Genomic DNA, 19,851 nt, shown 5'->3' on the forward strand with positions numbered 1-19,851 from the left:
AGGATTATTCTGTTTAAGTTTGGACTATATTCTTTTAAATCTTCAGTAATTTGGAAAAGAAAAAATTTATTTCTAGTCTCAATAAGACATTAAGCACTCAATAAATAACAGATACTAGAAGGCAAACATTTGCTAGAGTGTTTCAAATACTTGTTATTTCAAGACCTAAACCTTTATGTAGCTATCTTCACTTTCAAATTAAATATGAATTAGATAAAATGTCTTATATGCACAACTTGGCCTTTGCCTCGATTAGTACTTTATATTTACTGTAATTCTCTCATTTATCAAAACCCCCTCCAAAAATCTTTCCCACTCCGGTGTTTTAGATTTCTGAAGTTGAATAATAAGGAGTAATAATGTTGGAGTATGTGATTCACTGTTGTTTATATTTCAGGAGTTTTTCATATAGAACATCACACTTTATTTCCTTAGAAAATGTCCTGGCAAACAGGATTGTGAAGTACATGAAACGCAATAATATGTTATATAAATCACAGAACGAAAGTCTTTCACTTACAAGTAAATCAAGAAAACTTTCTTTGAATGCACCTGTTGATACATATAGTTTTATATTTATGCCTCAGAGTTGATCAGGTATATTAAAGTATCAAAATCTCTGTGTTAATTTTGCATTAGCTGTGTCTTTTTCTATATGCTCAAAATGAACTAAATCCTAGAAAAGCAAAAAAAAAGTATCATATTCATTAAAAATATAGAGTTGGACACAAATAAGGGATTTTAACATTCCATTAATATTAAGAATATAATAATGAAAATATGTAGGTAAATGTGCAGAGCTATATTCTGAGATATCTGAAAATTATAAAATTCCCAAATAAGAAAGTAAATATTTAAGTCTAGACAGACATGAATTGTTGCTTAGAAACTTGGATCCTTGTTCCTTCCTGGGTTGAGAAACATCTGTTCTCTGTTTGAAGTAATTATATAAAGGAATGAGTTTTTGACAGGTAAATTTGGATAATAATAAATAAGATTGGTAGCTGTTTAGGCAATAGTGCTTCACTAATTATTTTGCTGGTACTACTTATAAGTCGTGATAGTATTTTATAGTATTACTTTTTTATGATTGCTGGAGCAATAGTGAAGCAGGTAGGATGTTTGCCTTGCACGCGGTGAACCTGGGTTCGATTCCTCCACCCCTCTAGGAGAGCCCGGCAAGCTACTGAGAGGATCTTATCTGCACAGCAGAGCTTGTGGCCATCGTGCTCAGTCTATAGTCTACTCTCAGCACACATCCACCCTCCTGAGTGGGTGGATCCTCCAAAGCTTCCTTTACTTGGTGATCCCTACTCTATTTGAGCTGCTTTGCCCCCCTACCTCCCCAGCATGAGGCCAGCTTCTGAGCTGTGGAGCAGTCCTCCTATTCCTTCTCTCTATCCTTCTTCTATCCTTGGTGTTAATCCCCCAGTCTGTTACTTTATATTCTACAAATGAGTGCAGTCCTTCTACGTCTATCCCTCTATCTCTGACTCATTTCACTTAGCATGATACTCTCCATTTGATCCACTTATATGCAAATTTCATCACTTCAGCTTTTCTAACAGCACCTGCATCATTTCCCCCCCCCACCCCCAATACACTCACTTGCGGACTGGAGCAATAACACAGCGGGTACGGCGTTTGCCTAGCATGCGGCCGACCCGGGTTCGATTACTCCATCCCTCTTGTAGAGCCTGAAAAGCTACAAAGAGTATCCCGCCTACACAGCAGAGCCTGGCTAGCTATCCTTAGCATATTTGATATGCCAAAAACAGTGACAAGTCTCACAATGGAGGTGTTACTGGTGCCTGCTCATGGGAGGACACTGCTACAGTGCTACCTTTTTTTTTTTTTAATTTTATTTATTTTTAATTAGAGAATCCCGTGAGGGTACAGTTACAGATTTATACACTTTTGTGCTTATACTTCCCTCATACAAAGTTCGGGAACCCATCCCTTCACCAGTGCCCATTCTCCACCACCCGTAAACCCAGCATCCCTCCCACCCTCCCCAATCCCATCTCCCTCCCACCCCACCCTGCCACTGTGGCAAGGCATTCCCTTCTGTTCTCTCTCTCTAATTAGCTGTTGTGGTTTGCAATAAAGGTGTTGAGTGGCCGCTGTGCTCAGTCTCTAGCCCTCATTCAGCCCGCAACTCCCTTCCCCCACATGGCCTTCGACTACAATGTAGTTGGTGATCGTTTCTCTGAGTTGACCTTTCCCCGGAACGTGAGGCCAGCCTCGAAGCCATGGAGTCAACCTCCTGGTACTTATTTCTACAGTTCTTGGGTGATAGTCTCCCACTCTGTTATTCTATATACCATAGATGAGTGCAATCTTTCTATGTCTGTCTCTCTCTTTCTGACTCATTTCACTCAGCATGAAACTTTTCATGCCCATCCACTTAACTACAAAATTCTTGACCTCCTTTTTTCTAACAGCTGCATAGTATTCCATTGTATAGATGTACCAAAGTTTCCTCAACCAGTCATCCGTTCTGGGGCATTCGGGTTTTTTCCAGATTCTGGCTATTGTAAACAGTGCTGCGATGAACATACATGTGCAGATGTTGTTTCGATTGTACTTTTTTGCCTCTCTGGGATATATTCCCAGCAGTGGTATTGCTGGGTCAAATGGGAATTCAATATCTAATTTTTTGAGAATCGTCCAAATTGTTTTCCAGAAGGGCTGAACGAGTCGGCATTCCCACCAGCAGTGAAGAAGGGTCCCTTTCTCCCCACATCCTCTCCAACAGCGGTTGCTTTTGTTTTTTTGGATGTGTGCTAGTCTCTGTGGTGTGAGGTGGTATCTCATGGTTGTTTTGATCTGCATCTCTCTGATGATTAGTGATGCAGAGCACTTTTTCATGTGCCTTTTGGCCATTCGTATTTCTTCCTTGGTAAAGTTTCTGTTCATTTCTTCGCCCCATTTTTTGATGGGGTTGGATGTTTTCTTCTTGTAGAGTTCAACCAGTGCTTTATATACCATTGATATCAACCCCTTATCTGATGGGTATTGTGTAAATATCCTTTCCCATTCTGTGGATAGTCTTTGGATTCTGGTCAATGTATCTCTTGCGGTGCAGAAGTGCTACCTTTTTTGAAAGGTAGTACTGTATCACTGTATCTCACTGCATCACAATGATATACACAGTTACAAGATTGTTCATGCTTGGGTTTCAGTTATATTATTTTCCAGCATCCATCTCTTCACTTTACCAGTGTACATTTTCTACCAACAATGTCCCCAGTTTCCCTTCCCACTGCCACTTTCTCTCTGTCTCTCTCTCCTCTCTCTCTCTCTCTCTCTCTCTCTGTATTTCCTTCCTTTTGGTCATTGTGGTTTGCAATACAGATACTGAAAGATTATTTTTCTATATTCTTTTGTCTACTTTTAACACTCAGTTCTTTTCCACAGAGATCAACTTCCAACTGTGATGGTCACTGGTCTCTTCTCTATTCTACCTGGTCTTTGCCCTTTTCTCCCCCCTCCACCACCCCACCACATACACACACATTTGTGGTAAGCTTCCAACCGTTGACCACTCTTCCTGGACCCTTTTTATTTGACCATGGATATTATTCTTATACTATTTCTTTTATGTCTCACAAATGAGTGCAGTCATTCTATCTCTGCTTGTCGATGGATGGACATGGAGAATATCATGCTGAGTGAAATAAGTGAGAAGAAAAGGGGTAGATATAATAATTTTATTAATATTTGTAATATGTTTACCTTAAAATTTTAATTTTAAAATAATAAAAAATAAACCAACATATACTGATTTGTTATGTGTTTGTACACATGTAGAGTTCAACATTTGAGGAAAGAGGTTCCTTTTAATATGACCTGAGTAATTCATCTTAAAGGTCCTTCACTTCAAAAAATACCAGGAATTACTCTGTGCTTTCTGTGGTTTTGAAATGCCTCTGAAGCCTTTTTTTTTCACCGTTTTCTAGAGAAGGCTTTCTCCTGATCAGGGACTTCCTGGCATCTGATGCCTGCTGTTACAAGGTGACGCTCATTATGACCAATGAACAGCCGTCCTCAGCTCCTCAGAATTAGAACGTGGCTGCAGAATCCCTGTGAGCAACTTAATCGGGGGAACCATGATTAAGTGATCTAGGTTGACAACGGGGATAAAATTGCCTCCTAACCTTTCACACGTGGGTTTGCTCCTCTACAGAAGTTCACGCTATCATCGTTCTTATACTATTTTGCTACTTAGTAACCTCACTTCCCAGAAACTCTCACTATCACCTGTAACAATTTTTTGCTCTAATCATTTCAATCATAACTGAAGCATAAAATATAAAGTACAGCATGGATGAATAAGTGAGTGGATGACTGTGACAATAAACCTGTCTGGTGTAACCTTTTCATTCTTATAATTGCAGATGCTAATGTTCAGTGTAGTAGCTTGGAGTGCTTCCTGGTAGATCATGCAAAACCAAAGCTTTGTAACCGAGTTTGTTCTCCTGGGACTTTCAGAGAAACCACATGTACAGAAAATTGTGTTCATTATATTTCTGTTCATCTACATTGCAACGGTCTGTGGCAATCTGCTGATAGTGGCGACCATCATCAGCAGTCCAGCACTCATGGGATCCCCGATGTACTTCTTCCTGGTTTTCCTGTCCTTACTGGATGCATGTTTCACCTCTGTGAGTGCCCCCAAAATGATCGTAGACTGTCTCTATGAGAAGAAAACCATCTCCTTTGGAGGATGTATGACCCAGATCTTTGCTGTGCACTTCTTCTCAGGGGCAGAGGTGATTGTCCTCACAGCCATGGCCTATGACCGGTACGTGGCCATCTGCAAACCCTTGCACTACACTTCTATCATGAACTCAAGGCTCTGTGGCATTTTGATTGGAGTAGCCTGGACAGGGGGCTTTCTGCATTCCATTATACAAATTCTCTTTATTTTTCAACTTCCTTTCTGTGGCCCCAATATCATTGATCACTTTATGTGTGACTTGTACCAAATACTGAAACTTGCCTGCACTGATACTTATATCTTTGGCCTTTTGGTGGTGGCCAACAGTGGATTCTTCTGCATCCTGATCTTTTCCATGTTGCTTGTGTCCTACAGTGTCATCTTGTTCTCCCTGAGAAACCACAGCACTGAAGGACAGAGGAAAGCCCTCTCCACCTGTGGAGCTCACGTCGCTGTTGTGGTTTTGTTCTTTGTTCCATGTATAGTTGAATATGCGCGGCCTCCAGCTTCTTATTACTTTGACAAAATAATGGAGATATTCTGCAGTGTTCTAACTCCTTTACTTAATCCTTTGATTTATGCTTTCAGAAACAAGGAAGTGAAAAATGCCATGAAGAATCTGTGGAATAAAGTAATGGTTGTTTCGGTTGAAAAATAAAGCCTTATGGTTTGAAGAAAAATAAAATTAATTGTAAAAGAATAGATTAACTAGAAGTCTTCTTTCTTTAATTTTTTCTTTCTGGGTCACATTCAGCAATGCTCAGGGGTTACTCCTGGCTCTTCATTCAGGAATTACTCTGGTGGTGCTGTGGGACTATATAGGATGCCGGGGATCGAACCTGGCTCAGCTGGGATCAAGGCAAACGCCCTACCCGCTGTACTATCTCTCCAGCCCAGACTTCTTTATTTGAAAGGTCGTTTTTACATAGGTCTTGTCATGCAAAAAAATTTATTAACTTGAGATTCAGGAAATATATGTTCACTCTAGGTGTTTTCTAGATTCTGAAAAGTCACTCATCAATAGTTAAATGATGGGTCAATTCACATTCTTTTTAGAATCCAATGATGAAAAAAAGAAATATATAGAAGAGGTAATTTAAAATGATTCAAATCCCTTTATATCAGACCTAAATCAATAAATTATATTGACAAAAGACAAAACTATGAACATTTATCTCAGGGGAACATTACAGGCATCAGTACACTCATACAAAATCATAAACAAAAGCTGCTACATCAAACTAAAAAGTTTCAGAACTCAAAAAGCTGCTAGAGCTAAAATAATTTACTGAATTGGGTGATGGTTTCCTTCACAAAACCTCTGACAAATGTTTACTAGCCAAGATATATAGAGAATAATGACAGAATCTGAAAAGAATGATTCTCCCATATGAAAAAATGTTCTATACCATGCCAAGAGGTATTATTGTGGTTAGGGCAAAAGGCTGGCATGTTCCTGATTTTTCTGGGGGGGGTACACCCGGCGATGAACAGGGGTTACTCCTGGCTCTACACTCAGGAATTACCTCTAGCAGTGCTCAGGGAACCATATGGGATGGTTGGAATCAAATCTAGGTGGGCCGTGTACAAGGCAAACTCCCTACCTGCTGTACTATTGCTCCAGCCCTCTCCTGATTTTTTAATCCCTGGCAACACATGGACTCCTGAGCATCATTCAGCGTTCACCTAGAGGTTTCCAGAACCACTGAATGTTGCCATGGAGACCTTCAAGCACCACAGGCCTGACTAATCCTCAGCATGGCCAGACCTGAGGAGCACAATATCCTAAACCCCCTACTCAAAAGCTGAGTTGGATAAAAACATCAAAAAATTGCACCCAGGACTTTGGAGTTCTGCCTACCATCTACATATGTATTACATATGTATATATGTCATGGAATATTTCTCAAATATCAGAAAAATAAATTCTGTTGCTTTCAATAATCTGAATGAAATTGGAGGATACCAGGTTAAGAAAATTCGTCAGAAGAAGAAAAATAAATTTGAGTTCCCATTCATATCCAAAATGTAAATTATAAATGAGAGATAGGCAATGGACAATGGACATTTAAAAGAAACTCTGGAACTCTGATTTACTGCCCCGTCCTGAAAGGAAACAATTATCTGCATTCTATTTCTCTATGGGAATTAAATGCATTTAATTTTTGTAACCATCAATTACTGTTTTTGGCATACCAAATATGACACAGGTAGCTTCCAGGCTCTGCTGTGTGGGCAGGATACTCTTGGTAACTGCCAGGCTCTCTGAGATGGATGGAGGCTTTTAGGGCGGCCTCCAATTGCCCTTACAGGTGTTCCCATGGTTCACACCATATTTGGACCTCATCAAATATGGTGCATAAAGACAGGGGTTCAGCAGGGTGATATCATTTCACTGAAACTCTTCAGTGCCACTCTCGATAACATCATGCAATGACTGGAATGGGAAGTAATGGGAGTGAAGATAGATGGTCGCCAACTGTACCATCTCCGCTTCCTTGATGACATTGTTCTAATAACACCAAACATTAGCCAAGCGGCACAAATGCTAGCAGACTTTGACCGAGAGTGTGGAAATGTCAAACTGCAGCTGAATCTCACCAAAACAATGTTCATGAAAAATGAACTAATCCCTGATGTTCGATTTGCTCTCAATGGAACGAACATCTCCGAATGTAGCAACTATGTGTACTTGGGTTGAGAACTCAACATGCTGAAAGACTTGGTGTCAGAACTGCACAGGAAGAAGAGAGCAGTGTGGAACACCTTCAAGAGCGTCAAAAAGTGGTTAAGATGACAAAGAAGCTCCAGCTCCAGGCACATCTTTTAGACTCTACCGTTTTTCCTACACTAACATATGCCTCAGAGACCTGGGCCCTAAGAAAACAGGATTAGAACGTTATTCAGTTGTCCCAAAGAGAAATCGAAAGAGATATGCTAGGAGTGTCACGTCTCACTCAAGTGAGAGAAAAAAATCCAGAGTTCTGACCTCCATCAACAGTCAAGAATCAGGGACAATGTCTCATTTGGCAAGGCATCAAAAATCAGATGGGCCTGACATGTAATGCAATTTAGACAACTGCTAGACTAGAGCTGTTACCGACTGGATTCCACGGGACGTCAAAAGACTGTGTGGCCGCTCACCTACAAGATGGTCAGACTTATTCGTCAAAACCCTAAACAAATGGTTTGAGGCCTTTCGTGTTCCTGGAGTGAGCAGATATCATTGGGCTACACTAGCAAGCGGCAGGGACGAATGAAGATGTTACTGGCGCCCACTCTAGCAAATCGAAGATCAACAGGATGACAAGTGATACAAGTGAACCATTAATTAATTGAGTCTTTATAGTTTTAAGATATTATTTGATTTCCATTTGGAGCTGGAGGTTAATACAATGTCTCTTGTTCTTTAGTCTAAACTAATATTCGGAACAATCCTAATGTTTTATTTGAAGACTAGCTGTCTTTAGGTAAGTGGACAATTGAGTTAGGAAAGGTTGAAGTTTTTCTACTAAAAAAATTCCAATATAACTTTCTCATTGTATACTTGAGCGATTCCTGAGTTCAGTTAGGATTAAACCTCGAATGTCATGACTGTGGGCAAAAAAAACAAAAGCCAAAATATAACCTCCTGTGTCCTAAATAGCAATGAGGCAAGTTAATGGCCATAATAGTTAAAATAGAAAAACTAAGTCTTAGAGGGAAATTTTTTTTAAATGAGTGGATCATAGGTCCAGACATTAAATTATACTACAAAGTTATAGTTATCAAAACTCTGTGGTCCTGGAATAGAACAGAGAGGTTAGCAGAATATAATCGAGTTCCCTAGGTAAATGCTCATATTTATGGACACTTAATTTTTCGAAGAGGGGTTAGGTGCATTAAACTTTAATTCTCCCACATTCGATTGGGAGTAAACACCAGAGAACTTTCATTATAAAGCATTAAAAGAGAAAAATGTTTTATTGTCTAAAAAGTATATATTACTTTTGAAGTTCTGCAGAATGAAGATTATGAACTGAGAATAATAGAAATTATTAATATAATGTATACTCCTTATCAAAATTTCTAGTTTTATTACTATTAAACATGAAATAGCACAGTAATAACTCTTTCACATTACAGATTGATTATAGAGCCTTATCTCAGAATTCTGACCTGTCACTTTTATAAGCAAGCAGAAGTTTTATCCTTTATCACAAAAATTATATTACATCTCCATATGTCCAATATTTTATTCCTTGGGGTAAGAAAAGCATATTCATATGGAAATACAAGCACAGATATACATATGCTATAAAACTATAATTGCTCAGGGAAATAAGATTTTACCAGCACTTGAGAAAACCAAAACAGGCAAAAGTCTTTGAAATCATACAAGTGGGAAATTCCCAACCTTAGGGAGAATTAAGATGCAATTCTATAGGTTCATGATGTCTCAGGGAAACATCCCTCAGTTCCAGTGGGAAATCAACCGAAAAGGAAACTTTGATTTCTTATTCCCTCCTTCCCCAAACCATGTTCAAGACAGTGCTGCACAAGCAGTAGGCAACATTCTCTTCATCTTCAGCTAGAGTTGCTCTTCCTCTTTCTCTCTGATGTAGGAAGAAGATGTGGACCCAACAGTCACTTGTTGGTCACTTAATGGAGAATTAGAGATTGCCAGAACCAGAACTTTCAATCAGCTGACACATGGTAAGATTCATAATTACACTTTTGTATTTTATGGAAGAAATTCAAATTGAAGATTAGAACTTAAAACTGTAAATGCTAATGAATGTATAATAAAACTGTAAATGCTCAAGTTTAATAGAACTTTAGGTTATAAAATTAGGCTGTAAGATACAAAAACTATAGCTTAACTGGGAATGCTGGGCTAATACATAAACTTTCTGTCTCAGGATTGTTCACTTTGAATAGAGATTATAATCTTTATAAACTCAAGGAAAACATTGTAGCATTTTGCGTTTAGTATCAATAAGACAACATTTGAGATGCTTTAAGCGTTCAATAAATATTGCTTACAAGAAGGAAAACTTTTGGCGGAGTGATTGAAATAATTGCTATTTCAAAAGCGTACACCTGCTTTCTATACTTATGTTCATTTTCGAGTTAAATGCAAATTAGGTAAAATGTAGCATATTCATCACTTTGCCTTTGTCTCAGCAGTACTTTTTCTTTCTGAATTTCTCATGTCTCTGGCATCCAAAAAATATTTCTTCCTACACTGATAATTTAGATACTTGAGGCTCTGTAATAAAGATTTTTAATTAGAAGCTTGTGATTCAGTGTTGCTTATAATTTAGAGCGTTTTTTTTATTTTTTTATTGAATCTCTGCAAGACAGACTCTTACAAAGCTGTACATGACTAGGTTTCAAATATACAGTGTTCCTTCCCTCCACCAGTGTAAATTTCCCAGCACCTGTGTCCTCAATTTCCCTCCTATCACCCCACAATCCCCACTACAATTTAGAGTTTTGATATAGAACTAGCACTTAACATACAAAAGCTCTAAAAAATGGGACAGGGAAGTCAAAAAAATGCAGTAAGTTATGTAAGTTACAGTGCAGTCTGTTTCAATTCAAAGGAAATTAACTTATTTTTGTATGCATTTGATAATACAAAAAGCTGAGTACTTATACCTCAGAATCAAGCAGGTATATTTAAATAACTGAATCTTTCAGCTGTTTTTGAATCAGCTGTATCTCATCTTAATTTAAAATAAGGTAAGTATCTAGCAAAACATTAAATAAAGGTAGTTCACTCATCAAAATTATAGAGATGGAAAATAGTATATTACACATTCCATTGATGCTAAGAACATAATAGTTGAAATTGAAAGGTAAATTATCCAAGCTACATTCAATATTAAAATAGTAAGAAATCTCAAAATAATAGAGTTATGAGATGATTATAAGTCAATGATGCATTAATCTAGTCTAAATGCATAAGTCTAGTTAGACGTAAAAATTTCTTTGAGTCAAGTTGTAAAACTGGATTAAAATGCAATTTATGTATGGAAGTTGTGGGGGAGATATTAATAGTGTTCAATTCTATGATTTTGAATACACCCTTTAATAGGACTCATACATGTGTATCAGTACATTGTAAATACACTTAATTTTTACTGTGGATATAAAATAAAAATAAGTTGATTCCAGTGAAACTGTAATATTTTATCTAGTGCTGAATGTATTATATAGCAAAAATTAATACATGAATTTGTATTATTTGGGGGATTTGAATTAAGGATTACTTTTTTATGGAAAATTGGATAATAAATTATGGAATGCCAGGGAAGCAAACTGTCCAATTTCATAACCTTAAGAAATAGCCAGTGGGGGCCCTAGTGATAGTACAGCTGATAAGGAGCTAGTCTTGCTCACGCTGACTTGGGTTCCATCCCCTGTATGACACACAGTCCCCAGAGCACCACCGGGAGTAATATCCAGTGCAGAGCCTGGAATAACTTCTGTGTATCTTTAGATATCCCCCACTGTCCAAAAGGGGAAAAATTAATAGCCAGATTCCAGAGATCATGGCCTCAGGGATCCCTGAGCCACCCTGAAGGCACTCCCAGCTCATTATAAACACGGTTTTGAAGGTAGCCAAAATTAGAGAATCTTCTAGGAGTGCACGAGTTGAATAAATTTCTTTCTCTAGGGGTATATAGATTTATAATTGATATCAAAGGGAATATAAAAATGATTAGAGTTTCACAAAATTCCTTGTGGAATGTTTGTGATATTTAAAATCTTCAGCACAAGATTTTGTATTTAGCACAGGATAAGCACATTAGTTTCAGCTCTAAAATTTTATTTTACTTGGTAGACAACTGGATGATTCATAACCACTATATCCTTCCTTTGAATATTATTGGTGTGGAATAAATGAACTTTAGGTTAATAATGTGATTAAATTAAGAACACTGTAATCTCAGCCAACTGATAGTACATTAGGTGAGATGCCTGTCTTTCACACAGTCAACCCTGGTTATATTCAGGCACTAAATCTGGTGCCCCGAGTTCCACCACGATTGATTCCTGGCACAGAGCCAGGAGAAAGTAAGTGCTAAACACTGCTGGGTTTATATTGGCGAATGTGCATTGCTATATGCATCGCTTAATAAAAATGATGACTCCAATAGTTAATACTTTCTTTTTACTTATGCACACTAAATACTAAATGTGAATAAAGAATATTATTTGACTCTTGTGCATTGGTTACATATTTTGAATATGTAACCACTGTATAGAGAGAAAACCAAGAGTGTTTCTTTAGTAACACAGGACTATCAGCAGACAAATTCAATAATAAGGTAATTAATTCAAAACCATTTTAATTATTAAGGTCTTATTTGATTAATTTAATAAAATTAGCATATTTATAAAACTATGACATGAACTTTAACTTTATACTTGTAAATGAATTGCCTGATTATTTTCACACCATTACATTTTTTTACTGCTATATCTTTTCTATTTGAAACTCAGTTAAGCAGTGCCTTGCATTTTTGTCATTTGCATTGGTTCTTAACTATTAAAGGAAGATATTTATGTGGGTAAAATGTCTGACCTCCTAAGTGAGAAAAAAAAATTTCTATCAGTAAAGGCACAGTATCATAATCTACAGTTTTGTATTGTCCCGGTAGAAAAATAACTGAAAATCATTCTTGTTAGAATCTGTTGAGACATGCAGGTAATTGGTGAACACACGTGCTTTGCAAGAGAGTAAATTTCAAATAGTTATACTTCATGAAATTGTACTAAATCAAATTGAAGAAAATTTTACATGTAATTAATAAGTAGTGAGTAAAACTTCAAGATTCAGCTATATTCAACATATTGCTCTATTTGTTACTCTGTAGTTTCATTGCATCTTTAACCTCTCTATGTGATTATAAACAGAACAATAATCCATTCTCTGAATTTCTTGCTGAGAAAGAAGGATTCTTGTTCCTGTGAAGGTTGATTTCATGATTTCATATTTTCTTATAATTCCATTACATATATGTACAATTTTTTTATCTAGTCATCTGATCTTGGACTCTGAGTTGTTTCCAGAGTTTGGCTGTTGTGAATTTAGCTGAAACTTATATAGGAGTGCAATGTCTTTTCTGATTTTTTTTTTATTGTGGGGTTGATGTCAAGAAGTGGGATTTCTGGTTCATATAGTAGCTTGATTCCTAGTTTTTCAAGGAATATCCTCATTCTTTTACAAAAATGTTGAACCAGTAAATGTTTCCACTAACAGTAAATGAGGTTACTGTTTTGTTTCCCCTCATGTCTACAACAGTGCTGGTTATTTTTGTTTTTTGTGATGTGTGGCAGTTTCACTGGTCTGAGATGATATCTCATTGTTGTTCTTATTTGCATTTTTCTGATAGTAAGTGATGTATATGCTTTTTGGCCATATGCATGTCTCTTTTGAGAGTGTCTGTCTGTATCCCATATTCCATTTTCTTGTGTCATTATTTTATTCCTGTAGAAATCAACCACAGCTTTATATATTGTGATATTAATCATCTGATTAGTAGTGGGAAAAATTCTATGTTTGTGGATTGTCTTCTTATTCTTGTCCTTGTTTCTTTTGTGGTGAGAAGTTTCTCAGTTTGATGGCCACATTTGTGCGTCTTTGCTTCTGTTTACCAATGGTATTGAGTCATTGAAAATAGCATTTGCTTCCATGCCATGAACTGTTCTACCTATGTTTCTTCAATGTAATTGACGGACCGGGTCTGATATCAATGTCTTTAATCTGTTTTAATTTGACATTGTGCAAGGTGTGATCAATCGGTTATCCCAACACCATTTGCTAAAGAGACTTTTCTTGTTCTACTTCATGTCCTTTTTATCTCTTCATAAACATTAAGTGTCCTTATATTAAGGATCTGTCCTTGGACTTTCTATTTTTAAATATTTTTTATTGAATCACCCTGTGAAAAGTTACAAAGCTTTCAAGCTTAAGTCTCAGTCATACAATGATCAAACACCTTCACCAGTGCACAAGTTCCACCACCAAGAACCTCAGTATACCTCCCACCCCACCCCCACCCCCCACCTGTGTGGCTGATGATTTTCACTTCACTTTCTCTTTACTTTGATTACATTCAATATCTCAATAGAAAACTCACTATTATTATTTGGAATTTTCCCCCAACAATCAGATTTGCCAAAAAGGTATCATTAGATAATTTGTTTTCCATTGCTGAGAATGAAGAGCATATGAGGTTTTGGATTTTGGTATTTTAGTAATTAAGTCCTGACAAATTTCTGCCAGAAATCGCATCACTGCAAGCTCCTACCTCTGTTTAGTGGGCCTTATAAGATAGTGGTCACCACACCACTGCCGAGGAAAAAAAGGCCTAGAGAGAAAAACCTTTCCCCTCCCGGGACAGCATGGGGCTGTAGCTTAGTTCACAGTCTAGAGGCATTTCTGCAAGAAGTCGCTGGGTGCCAACAGTAGTTAATTGGCCTCAGGGATCATGGGTGTTTAGGAACAAAGAGGCTGCTCGTGTGCGGCCGCTTGGGATCACATCTGGGCGGAGAGTGGCCTGTCTTTGGACTTTCAGTCTGTAACATTGACCTCAGGGTCTGTCCTTAGTTCAGTACCATACTGTTTTGATGACTGTAGCTTTATCACCCAGTTGGAAGCTAGGGAAAGTGAAGTCTCCTATATTTCTTTTAACCTAGGTTTTCTTAGGTTTATTAAGGAGACTCATTTTTCCATGTGAATTTCAGGCATGTTTAATCTATAAACATAGATTATATATTAAAGTATATTGTTAAATGTCGTTAAAAGTGTCATGGGTATTTTTATTAGAACTGCATTGTATCTGCAGTGTTCTGGGAAGATTGTCACTTTGCCAAATGTTGATACTTTTTATCCATGAAGATGGGATGTTTCTATTTCCCTGTGTCCTTTTTATTTCATTTGTAATGACTTATAGTTTTCTCTACTAATTCTTTTACCTCTTTTCTTAAGTTGAGTCCCAGGTACTAGATTTTCTGAGGAAAAACTGCTGAATGGGATTAATTTTTTAACCTCTCTCTCCTTTGTTTTATAATTTGTATTGAAAAAAGCCATGGGTTGTCCATTGATTTGTAGTCTACTATTCAACTGTATAAATATCCTTTTTCTGGGAATTTCTTCGTAGAGTCTTTAGAATTTTCAAAGTGTAGTTTCATGTCTCTGCAAACAGTGAGTCTGACTTCTTTTCTAATATGAATGCCTTCAATATCTCTTTCTCGTATAATTGCTATGGCAAGGGCTTCCAGAACTAAATTAAATGTAGTGATGAGAGTAGGCATCCTTGTCTTATGACTGACTTTAGAGGGAAGGTTTCCAATTTATCACTATCAAGTACAATATTTCCTGTGAGCTTATGGTAATTGGCTTTAATTATATTGAAAGTTATTTCTCCTTCCACTTTATTGAGTTCACATCATGAATGGTGTTTTACCTTTTTGAATAAGCATTCTCTTGCATCTATTGATACTATTAGATGATTAATTTTGTTACATTGATGTAGTTTATTATCTTGATTGACTTGAGTACATTAATCCATGAATCTTACTTGGTCACGGTGAATGATCTTTCTGATATACTTTATATTTGGTTGGCTAATATTTTTGTTGTGAATCTTCACATTTATGTTCATCAGGCATATAGTTTTCCCTTTTGTGATGTCTCTTCCTGCTTTTGATATCAGAGTTATGTTTGCCTCAATGAAACTGGGAGGATTCCTGCTTTTACAACTTCCTGAAAGAGCCTGAAAAGAATTGGGAATAAGTCTTTTTTTCAATGATTTGTACTGAAATTCAAGTAGAGCATATCAAATTAGATGGGAAAGTAACATCGGAACCAACTACATTCAACAAACAAAAGTAACATAGAAGACTGAACTAGCAACAAACAGGTTAGTAAATCTTGAGAGAAGGACTTAACAACTCCATGATAAGACATAATTATTTTCACATAAAAATTGTTTTGATATTGGAGGTTTGTTATCTAATCAATTTTAATTCCAGATTTGTATGGACAGTTTTAGCATTTTGTCTATATTTAAAAATAAATAAGTACATTTAAAAATTAAGGTATGGAAAATTTTACTAGTGAATTTATCTAGAACTGGCCTTTTTTGCGGGGCTGGGAGGAAGTTTATTGCCCTTTCAATTTCATTAATAGTAATTGATGGCAAAGGCCTTCCACTGAGTTTTCAGGTTCTCTGACCTCTTTATTTCTGTCACTTCTGTTCACAGTTTTAAATATCTGTTTTAATGTTTTCTTCGAGCTCATTAAATATCCTCAACATGTCCTAGCTATAGTCCTTATCTGAGAGGTTCAACAAGTGATTGAGTTGTCAACACTACTATCTTCATTAAGTATGTTTGATGTTATTTGTATGCTGCTTCCTCGTTGTATCTCTTGCAGTCTAGGGTTGAGTCTCTCTAATTCATCACTTGTTCTCTTCTGCCAGGGTGCTCTCTAGAGAATTAATATCTTCTGTTATCCCAGAGACTTCCCTGTTGGAGCTATTTCAACATCTTTGGTTGTCACTCACCCATTGTTTAGAATTTTGTGCAAGGATCCCAGGAAGACTTTTAGTGTCATTGACCATTCCACTACAGCTGTAGTTTAGGGTTCTGTGATTTCTCACTAACATTGTTACCTTTGTTCATTTTTGTGGGAATAGGTGATGGAGGCTATTATGTACATCTCACTGTCCCTATCTGTGTTTTGCAGCCTCATCTAGATAATGTGCCATTCATGGACAGTGACCCTGCTTTATGCATGTGTTCTCTTGTTATCCCACACAGCATGTAAGCAGAGTAATGCTCAGAAAAGGCTCCTCTGAGTGCAATCATTATAGGAAAGCCGGTCAAAAGAATAAATAGCAAATTTACATCATATACTCTTAATGTGATGTAATTTAGACACAATAATAATTTCTTTATATTTCCTTAAACAGGACTCCCCATATTTATAGTAAAGTATTAATAATTTCTTCCCTGATGACATTACTAGTTCATTTTTTCACATTCACTAATATTTTTGCCTCTCTGTTTCTTTAATATTAGTTATCTCATGATATTATATTCCCGACATTTATTTTTTTATTCTTGGCAGTATTTATTACACTGTTGCATAGTACCATTTTTGTTCTTTGCAACTATCTGCATATTTTAGGGTATGCTTTTCAATGGTTTAGAGTACTTAACCTTAATTGTTAATTTACAAGCTTTCTGTCACAGTTTTTGAAAAAAATTTATTGAATCAGCATGAGATATTACAAGCTTGGGTTTCATGTTTGGGTTAGAATCTCACAATGATCAAACAGCTATTCCTTCACCAGTGCACATTCCCCACCAACAATATCCTGGGTATTCCTCCTCTTTCCCATCCTCTCCCTGCCTTTATGGCAGACAATATTCCCCCATACTCTCTCTCTACTTTGGGGCATTATAGAATCTACCAAATTCCCATGGCAAGTATCATTCTCAATGGGAAAAACTGAAAGCCTTCCTTCTAAGATCGGGCACAAGGCAAGGTTGCCCGCTTTTGCCACTCCTATTTGATATAGCACTGGAAGTCCTGGCCATAAAAGTTAGACAAGAAAAAGATATCAAGGGCATACAGATAGGCAAGGAAGAGATAAAGTTATCACTGATTGCAGATGATCTGATACTCTACTTGGAACCCGCTAAAGACTCTACAGAAAAGCTCCTAAAATAATAAGTCGATATAGTAAAGTGGCAGGCTACAAAATTAACCCAAAAGTCCATGTATTTCTTATATACAAATAATGAAAGAGAAGAAAGAGACATTAAAAAAAAATCCCGCTCACAATAGTACCTCAGAAAATCTAGTACCTTGGAATCAGCTTAACCAAAGAGGTGAAGGACCTATACAAGGAAAATTGCAAAGCAGTACTTCAAGAAATAAAGAAGGACCCTAGGATATGGAGGCAGTTTTTTCTTCATAGAACTCATGCCTTGTCTATAATGAGTGCTGGTAAATACAAAAATGAATTGGTTGCTTTACCCATTTGATGATATTTTAAGTTTATTTTGCATCTCAGTTATGTACACCACACATTCTAAAAAAATAAGTTTCCCATCAAATCAGCCATGCACAGACCGCGGTTCTGTGTGTCGGCTGCTCCACGGTCCTCTGCCAGCCCACGGGTGGGAAAGCAAGGCTTACAGAAGGATGCTCCTTCAGACGGAAGCAGCACTAAACGATCCCTGAATCAGATGAACGGGAAACCATCCCAACAAACACATTTTTTTCCTTTTTGGGTCACACCCAGTGATGCTCAGGGGTCACTCCTGGATCTGCATTCAGGAATTTCTCCTGGCGGTGCTCAGGGAACAATATGAGATGCTGGGAATCAAACCCTGTTTGGCCACGTGCAAGGCAAAAGCCCCACCCGCTTTGCTATCACTCCAGCTCCAAGAGCTGTGGTCTTAAAGTGCCACTGACATCTTTTTCTGTTTGTGGATAAGACATTCTTATGATTAGGGACATCTCGCATCTCTATGCCTATTATTACAAGATGATGCCCAACATGACAAGTAAATTGATGTCCTGATTCCTCAGAACTAAGATATTGCTTCAAAATCTCTTTTAACAACTTACTGTAGGAAACAAAAAAGTAAGTCAGGCTGAAAACTGAAATAAAATATGTTCCCAATCCTGTAACACAGGGGTTTGTTCCTCTAGAGAAGCTCTTTATCTAGCACGATTTCTTGATTTAATAAGTGAAATTTTCCTGATCTCACACTGGTGTTTTTAAGAATATCCTGCTTTCTTTATTTCAAAAATGAACTAAACACATAATGGAAAATACCGCCTGGATGGACAAACTTGTGAGTGCCTAGGATGATAAATCTATCCGATGTAACCTTTTCATTTTTATTGCAGGTTGTGATGATCAGTGTGGCAGCTCTGAGTATTTTCTGGAAAATCATGCAAAATCAAAGCTTTGTCACTGAGTTTGTTCTCCTTGGGATTTCACAGAATCCAGATGTTCAGAAAATTGCATTTGTTATATTTCTTTTAGTCTACATTGCAACTATCTGTGGCAACCTGCTGATTGTGGCAGCCATCATCAGCAATCCAGCGCTCGTGGGCTCCCCAATGTACTTCTTCCTGGTTTTTCTATCGTTACTGGATGCATGCCTCACCTCAGTTATTGCCCCGAAAATGATCGTAGACTGTCTCTATGAGAAGAAAACCATCTCCTATGGAGGTTGCATGATGCAGGTCTTTACTGGACACTTATTTTCTGGAGCAGAGGTGATTGTCCTCACAGCCATGGCCTATGACAGGTATGTGGCCATCTGCAAACCCCTGCACTACACTTCTATCATGAACTCAAGGCTCTGTGGCATTCTGATTGGAGTAGCCTGGGCAGGGGGCCTTCTGCATTCCATTATACAGCTTCTCTTTACTTTACAACTTCCTTTTTGTGGTCCCAATGTTATTGATCACTTTATTTGTGAATTGTACCCCTTATTGGAGCTTGCCTGCACTGATACTTATGCCTTTGGCCTTATGATAGTGGCCAACAGTGGATTCTTTTGCATCCTAATCTTCTTCATGTTGCTTGTGTCCTATAGTGTCATCTTATTCTCCCTGAGAAACCACAGCGCTGAAGGACAGAGGAAAGCTCTTTCCACCTGTGGATCTCATGTTGCTGTTGTGGTTTTGTTCTTTATTCCATGTATATTTGAGTATGCGCGGCCTCCAGTTTCTTATTCCTTTGACAAAATCGTGGAAATATTCTGCACTATCCTAACTCCTTTACTCAATCCTTTGATTTATGCTTTCAGAAATAAGGAGGTGAAAATTGCCATTAGCAAACTGTGCAGCCGGTTAATGATTGTTTCTGTTGAAAAATAAAGTCTTAATGTTTGTAAAAAAAGGTTAGATGTAACTTTATTACATCAGAGTGATCTATGAGTACAAAGTGAGGAGTAAAACCTCAGAACTCTCATGTATGTTTCTGCCCTTCCTCTCAAATCACACAAAATGTAAAAGAAAATAATAAATTGAAATATTCCCCAAAAAGTTGCCGATTGATTTTAGGCATTAATATGTTTTGAAATGCCAATTACACATT

At 37.3% G+C, this 19,851-nt stretch overlaps 2 protein-coding genes across 2 annotated transcripts; both read left to right on the plus strand.

The window, feature by feature from the left end:
* Nucleotides 1-4,445: 4,445 nt before the first annotated feature.
* LOC101537431 (olfactory receptor 4C15-like) lies at nucleotides 4,446-5,381 on the plus strand. The gene has a single exon (XM_012935862.2). The coding sequence runs from the start codon at nucleotides 4,446-4,448 to the stop codon at nucleotides 5,379-5,381; it is 936 nt and encodes a 311-aa protein (XP_012791316.2).
* A 13,314-nt stretch (nucleotides 5,382-18,695) lies between these two features.
* LOC101547555 (olfactory receptor 4C15-like) lies at nucleotides 18,696-19,631 on the plus strand. Its single transcript, XM_004622034.3, has one exon. The coding sequence runs from the start codon at nucleotides 18,696-18,698 to the stop codon at nucleotides 19,629-19,631; it is 936 nt and encodes a 311-aa protein (XP_004622091.3).
* The last annotated feature ends 220 nt before the right edge of the window (nucleotides 19,632-19,851 follow it).

This window comes from Sorex araneus, chromosome 6 (genome assembly GCF_027595985.1).
Source record: "Sorex araneus isolate mSorAra2 chromosome 6, mSorAra2.pri, whole genome shotgun sequence".
Taxonomy (NCBI): Eukaryota; Metazoa; Chordata; class Mammalia; order Eulipotyphla; family Soricidae; genus Sorex; species Sorex araneus.

What these genes read in the sequence shown, in the direction of transcription:
- LOC101537431 (XM_012935862.2), top strand. Translation starts at nt 4,446, where the DNA reads ATGCAAAACCAAAGCTTTGTAACCGAGTTTGTTCTCCTGGGACTTTCA.
- LOC101547555 (XM_004622034.3), top strand. Translation starts at nt 18,696, where the DNA reads ATGCAAAATCAAAGCTTTGTCACTGAGTTTGTTCTCCTTGGGATTTCA.